At 56.9% G+C, this 6,840-nt stretch overlaps 1 protein-coding gene across 1 annotated transcript in view; it reads left to right on the top strand.

Moving 5' to 3' along the window:
- The first annotated feature begins 149 nt into the window (after positions 1-149).
- Positions 150-6,840, top strand: part of NCAPH2 (non-SMC condensin II complex, subunit H2) — a 10,344-nt gene continuing 3,653 nt past the window's right edge. The window contains 9 exon segments of the mRNA XM_010841515.1: positions 150-359; positions 3,407-3,508; positions 5,640-5,695; positions 5,783-5,867; positions 5,942-6,010; positions 6,107-6,183; positions 6,257-6,390; positions 6,615-6,712; positions 6,714-6,776. Coding sequence (XP_010839817.1) covers positions 252-359; positions 3,407-3,508; positions 5,640-5,695; positions 5,783-5,867; positions 5,942-6,010; positions 6,107-6,183; positions 6,257-6,390; positions 6,615-6,712; positions 6,714-6,776 — 792 coding nt within the window. The 5' untranslated portion in view covers positions 150-251.

The raw sequence follows: 6,840 nt of genomic DNA, 5'->3' as shown, positions 1-6,840 counted from the left end.
CCCGCCCCTCCGCGCCGGCCGCAGCTGCATGCCGGACCCCGCCCCCTCTGGCGCCCCGCCTCCGGCGCGTCCTGCGCCCTTTCCGGCGTGACGCGATCGGTCTGCGTCAAGTTGTGCGCTCGTCGCTGCGCGCTACGAATCTTCCTGGGCGGGAACAGCAAAATGGCGCCAGAAGTAGTGGCGGGCTGAGTGCACCGGCCCCTTTGGAAGCCGGCGCTGCGGTCCCCGGGCCGATCCGGCTCCTCCCGAACATGGAGGACGTGGAGGCGCGCTTCGCCCACCTCTTGCTGCCCATCCGCGACCTCACCAGGAACTGGGAGGTGGACGTGGCGGCCCAGCTGGGCGAATATCTTGAGGAGGTGAGGGCGGCCCCGGGGAGTGGCGCGGGGCGCGGGGCGCGGGGCGTGGGGCGCGGGCTGCGGGCCTCTGCCGCCTCTGGGGTGTGTGCCGCCTCCGTCTGGCGCTCTGACTGCACTCATCCGCAGGCTCGTTCCCTTTTTCCCAGCTCCGTCTCTTGGGCCTCGAAACCATTCCTTACTTGATTAGCCTGGAGCTGTCATTAGAGATCGCTTTCTGTTAATGAGCCTTGAAATCGATCTAGTGAGTAGCGAGCAGCATTTTTCTGTAATAGAGTAGAATAGAATTTGTGTGCATGTGTGGCTGTGTCAGAGGTCTGGGTCACGATGCAGGAGGGAGATCTTATGTTAGACTTTCAAGCCAGTGCTCCACCGTCAGCATTTAACCCTTTCCTCATATCTGACAGTATGTCTAGACCTCGTTAAAGAGCTGTCATCTCCATTTCTGCACTATAGTGGCACTGCTCAGCCCGCTTGGACTGCTTTTGTGTTGATCAATAACGACTTCCTACCACATCCAAGGGTCACAAGAAGAGTCATCTTGTTCAACTCAGCAGCATTTGATGAGTTGATGGCATCCTCTTTTTTGAAACAGGTTTTGTCTCCTGTCTAGTCTCAGTGTTGAACTCCTCAGGGCGTGGCCTGAGCCATCTTTTTACACATTTCCCCTAAACCACTTCATTTATTTACATGATTTTAAGTGCCACTTGTATGAGGACAATTGCTGGGTTATTTACTTATTCCCCCCTTCCTCGGTTTATATTTCTATTCCAGGCCTTTTCTCTGATTCTGGTTTGTGTATCCATGTTCTTAATCTTGACATTCTCACTTAGATGTCACACAAGCATCTCAGGTTTAATAGAGTTAAAGGAGTTGTTGTTCAGTCGATTATTTTCCTGTCTGACTCTTTGTGACTCCATGGACTGCAGCATGCCAGGCATCCCTGTCCTTCACCATCTCCCGGAGCTTGCTCAAACTCATGTCCAGTCAGTCGGTGCTGCCATCCAACCATCTCATCCTCTGTCGTCCCCTTCTCCTCCTGGGGAGGGGTCTTTTCTAATGAATCGGCTCTATGAATCAGGTGGCCAGAGTACTGGAGCTTCAGCTTCAGCATCAGTCCTTCAGTGAATATTCAGGAATGATTGCCTTTGGGATTGACTGGTTTGATCTCCTTGCAGTCCACGGGACTCTCAAGAGTCTTTTCCAACACCACAGTTTAAAAACACCATTTCTTTGGAATTGATCATCAATTTAAAGGAGAGCTCTTTATTTTCCTGCTCAAAGCTCAGCCTTTCTGATCTTGGTATACGGCACCTATGTTCCTCAAAGTGAAAGCTCAGAGCTCGGGAAACCTGACACTGCACACGAGTTCACCCGTGGTTTCTATCATTTTGTCACCAGAACTTCAGTTAATCTCTTTCCCATTTTCTCTGATCCAGGCCACAGTCTGGCTCCCATTCATGTTAAAACCTTCATTCTTGGACTCCCTGCTCTTGTTTTTGGCTCTATCCAATTCATGTTCCACTCAGCAGCAAGCGTGACACTTAAAAATTAAAATCAGGCTGCAGCACTGCCCTGCCTAATACCCCTCAGAGGCTTTCCATTGCTCCCAGAATAGAAGCCAAGCTTCCTTCTCTGAATCTGGCTCTGTTCACTGTTTTAGCCTTGTTTTAGGCTCTTCCCCTGGAGAAGGAAATGGCAACCCACTCCGGTATTCTTGCCTGTAAAATCCTATGGATGGAGGAGCATGGTAGGCTACAGTCCATGGGGTCTCAAAGAGTCGGACACGACTGAGTGACTTCACTTAGGCTCTTTACCTGTTCTTTGAACCAATCAGTCTGCAACACCCAAGCTCATTCCTGGCTGCACTTCACACACACACACACACACACACACACACACACATTTATGTTTTCTGTACTCGATGGCGAAATTTTTTTGCCCGTTCTAAAAAGAACTGATTCTTTCTCATCCTGTACACCTCAGTTTAAATATCAGCTGACTGCCATGTTTAAAATAGTTCTCTCTGTTATAATACCTTCTGTGTTTTAGAATGCTCACCTTCAGCTGGTCTTTAACTTGTGTATGGTCTTTCCACACTAGAATGTACATTCTGCCTGGGCAGGGACTGTTTTCATTCTCTCTCCCTTTTGCTTAATAGAATGCCTGGCACACAGTGGGTGCAGAATAAATGTTAAATGGACACTTGATCTGACGACTGACCTCTGCTTGAACACACAGTCTCCTGAGAAAATGCAGAGAACTATGCTAGCTGGAGCTGCGTTGAGCGGGGTGCTTGGGGATGCCTGGTGAACCTGCTTGCTTGGTCTGCTCCTCTCCTGCTTTGTATGTCTGCTTCTCCAAATGTTTTCTGTCCCCTGAAGTCCTCATTTCTCTGCCTCTAGTTTTGTCTTTCTCCTCCTTTCATTTTCCACACAGCTGCCAGAACATTCTTTCTTACCTTAGAGCTGGTTTAGATGGGTTTGGGGATTGTTGGCATGTGGTTGGTGGACACAGATTTAAGGGGTGGTGGGAACTGGCGCTCAGGAGAGGCTGGGGGTCAGGAGTTGCAGAGGAAGGGGGATGATGTACTTGGAAGTGTTTCCTGAGTTTTCTGCTCGAAGGATTGAGACCCCAGCATTCTGTCTCTCTCTTCCCCACCCTTGAGGGTCCCCCGTCCTTCTCCCAGGGTGGGGTCTTCCTGCTGGAGTCTGGCTGAGCCGGTCCCGACTAGGATGGGCGCAGTGTGAGTACCTCTGCAGAGGAGCTGGTGTGTAGTTCTGGCCGTCTGTGGGTGATGCGCCCTAGGGGCCTGCGTCTTCCAAAACACTAGGTCTTAGAGGTTACAGGAAGTAGGGGTAGCCACAAAGACCTGTCTGTCCCCTCCAAAAACACGGGCAGCTGGCAAGCCCCAGGCAGAGCCAGAGCTGTTCGGAAGGGCTGCTTGTGGTGACCGACACCTTGGCCACTGGCCTGGGTGGGGGTGGCTTGGGTGGACTGCCAGGAGGAGAGTGCGTGGACTTGCCACTGTCCCTCGTTGTGTCTTGCAGCTGGACCAGATCTGCATTTCTTTTGACAAAGGCAAAACCACCATGAACTTCATCGAGGCAGCGCTGTTGATCCAGGGCTCCGCCTGTGTCTACAGTAAGAAGGTGGGCCCGCCTGGCTGTGGTCTTGAACTGCAGTGTCTCGTGGGACTGAGGTCTACTGTCTCGCTGGGGCAGGTGGCAGGCTCAGCCCTGTCTCTGAGTTGCCTCAGCAGCACCTCCCACCTCCTCCTCCAAGTCCTTGCCCCTTTTAACAGGGAAGAACAGAATGGGTTTAAAATAGTAGGGTTGGGAATTCCCTGGTGGTCCAGCAGTTGGGACTCCATGCTTCCGGGGGATGGGTTTGCTTCCTGGGTGGGGGACTAAGATCCTGCATGCCATACCACATGGCCCCCCAAAAAAGAGATTGTCAGTAAGTAAATCAGTGACTCTCAACCCACGCTCCAGTCCAAACAATTACCAGCGCCTGGGCCTCACCCACACTGAGCAAATCAGAATCCCCGGGTGGTGGTGGGTTGGGGGAGGGAGGTAGATCTCTGGATGTTTGAACTATCCTCAGTGACAGTCGGCATTGAAAACCATGGGAGGGGGAGGAGAAAGGGGAGCCGGGAGAGGGATACGGATGACACACAGCAGAGGGGAAGCAGGTCGGGAGCGCGGCTGACGGGCTTGCCGGAGAGAAAGACACCTCTCGGGACGGTGCCGAGGAGGCGGGCCCAGGGGCTTGCAGGGCCCACGCCTAAGGCCCCAGCTTTCACAGGGGGCATGCGAGTCAGCTGCTGAGAACCAGGCACTGTATAAGAAACTCGGAGAGTGAGGTGTGACTAAAGATCAGCGCTGCTGAGGGAAACGCGAAATAGAAGCCCAGGTGAGGCGCTGGTAGTCCAGAGGAGGTTAAACGCCCCTCGCTGCTTGCCAGGGCGCCTGTGTGCATGCGGGAGACGTGCCTCCAGCAGCGCCGCCCTGTCCGTCCTCTCGCGGAGGAGCAGGGAAGAGTGGGCCACAGCGCTGACCCGCTCAGCTGGCAGTTTAGTGGGGGGCGGGGAACCAAAGGCGCACAGAGGAAGGGTTTAGAGATGCGTCGAGGAGCTCGGTACTGAGAGCCCCTCCGGACGGAGCGGGGGAGGCCACCAACTTGCGGGTCAGCTGGCACAAGGGCCACCTTGGGGACCGTGAGTTATGAAGACGGTTTGAGAATTCATTGGTTTTTGTCTTGGATGAGCCCATGCAGTCGGATTCTCGCATTTGTCCTCGGAAGGAATATCGGCAGTTGACTTTGGGGGCACAGACATAAGCTGCGCCTGTGGTCGATCAGACGGGCAGGTGTGTTCTTCCAGCAGGCCCAGAAAGCGCTAGCAAGCCGCAGAAGGCGTGAGGGGAGCACAGGCGGCAGGCAGTGCGGTCCGACTGCTCTTCCAAGCTGATGGCAGTGTCCTGTGATCTAATACGTGCGGCTCCTGGGCTCTTGAAACGCAGCGTGTGTGACTGAGGAGTCTGGCGTTTTGTTAACTTTTAATTAGATTTAAGCTGATGGCGTCACAGGTGGCTCGTGGCTGCTGGACTTCTGCATCCCTGGTGCGGGTCCTCGACCCATTGCTGGTGGGGTTGCTCTGATTCTCTGAGTCTCGGTTCATCTCATTTACAATGAGAACAGCACCGGCGCCGGTTCCAAGTGAATGGGACAGAGTGTGAAGCGCCGTGCTGTGCGACAGACACTTAGGGAAGCTCCTGGGTATTGTTTCTGGGGAGTGGGATCCGTGCCCTCGGGGCACACTGTCCTGCTGGGCGCTGTCACCCGGAGGGAACAGCTTAGGTAGTGCGTGTCTGCGTCCTGCTGGTGGGTGCTTTGTGGCCAGAATCTGGAAAATCCCAACTCTCACCCCTAGCAGTGGGGCCCCACAGGCTATGGCTGCACTGTGATGCACCGGCAGAGACCCCCGGTGCTCCCTCAGGTGGGGCTGTTTGGTGAGCCCCGTGAAGTCAGACGCGGCTGTGGGTCCGGGCTGCAGGGTTGGGGTGGCCGCAGCTGCTGCGGTGTGGAGTGAGGGTGCAGGAGGGGGGCTCCAGCTGTTCAGTAGTGCTGGGGAGGCGTGGCGGTTGGGTTGGAGCAATGGTTTTGGCAGCCGGACAGGCAGGAATTTGGAGAGAATGCGGGCATCTTGGCACCTGGACGCGTCGTGTGGGGGGCTCTGGGAGCCCCTCCTTCCTCGCCCTCACTGCCGGCTCTGGTTGCCAGGTGGAATACCTCTACTCCCTGGTCTACCAGGCTCTCGACTTCATCTCTGGCAAGAAGTGAGTATACAGGGGGTGCCCGTGTGTCTGCTGCGCGTGCGGCCTGGGCGGCCCTCACCTGCGGTGCCCCTGTGCTGGCTCTCTCAGGCAGGCCAAGCAGCTGTCCTCCACGCCGGAAGACGGGACCATTGGGGATGCCAGCTCGAGGGCCCCCCAGGAGGCGGAGCAGAAGGTGAGGCTTCCTGGGTGCCTGGCGGTGCCCACGGTGCCAGCTGGGCCCCCCCCGAGCCTTCCGTCTTCCCACAGTTCCGGGCGTTGGACGACCTCTCTGACTCCTGTGCTAACGTGGATCTCAGGGATGACCAGGTCGTCAGTGTGAGTGCCCCTCCCGCGTTTAGCTGATGGGAGCGTGCAGGGTGCTGTCGTGGCCCGTGGGTTCCCACGGTTTACCCGCTGTTGGCCTCTATGCAGGGGACCCTCATCCCCCTCCTGCCCAATGCCCTGGTCGCCCCGGACGAGATGGAGAAGAACAGTAACCCCCTGTACAGGTGCGGGGCTGCGCCTGCTGGGTGGAGGGGGTGGTGCTGGGGAAGGGTCTCTGCAGCGCCCGTTTTTTGCCAGCTGTCAGGGGGAGGTCCTGGCCAGCCGGAAGGATTTCAGGGTGAACACGTGCACGCCGCACCCCAGAGGCACATTCCTGTTGGAGCCGCTGGGTGTGTCCCTCATGGAGGCCCTGCAGCCGTGGAACCCGAAGGGTGAGGATTCGGGTGGCGGCGAGGTGGGCTCGCTTGGGTGCCTGCGCCCACCGTTCGGACCTGCCTGCAGGACGGGGCCTCTGCCCACAGCTGGCTCAGCCCCAGAGAGCTGGAGGCCTGTGCCAGGCTGTGCTCTCTCCTCCCCGGTTCTGGCTGCGTGGGGCCCAGGAGGGACCTTGTAGAGGGAGCAGGGCTGACCGTGTTCCATCCCTGCTCTCTCCCAGAGCCTGGAAGGGCTGAGGAGCAGCCAATGGAAGTCTCTGTGTGCGGGAGTCCCGGCCCAGTGCTCAGCACCTCCCAGGAGCCAGGTGAGAAGTGAGCTCCCAGGCGGGCCTGCAGCGGGGGCTGGGGAGGGGCCTCTGCGCTCAGCACCCAGCCTCTCCACCGCTGCAGCCTGGGGGGCTGAGGCTCGGGGGGCAGGCCTCCATGCCCAGGGCCCACCCTGGCCAG

Source organism: Bison bison, unplaced genomic scaffold (genome assembly GCF_000754665.1).
Source record: "Bison bison bison isolate TAMUID 2011002044 unplaced genomic scaffold, Bison_UMD1.0 scf7180017847066, whole genome shotgun sequence".
NCBI lineage: Eukaryota > Metazoa > Chordata > Mammalia > Artiodactyla > Bovidae > Bison > Bison bison.
Note: the sequence above shows the minus strand (reverse complement) of the source record. Positions and strands in the feature narration are given on the sequence as shown.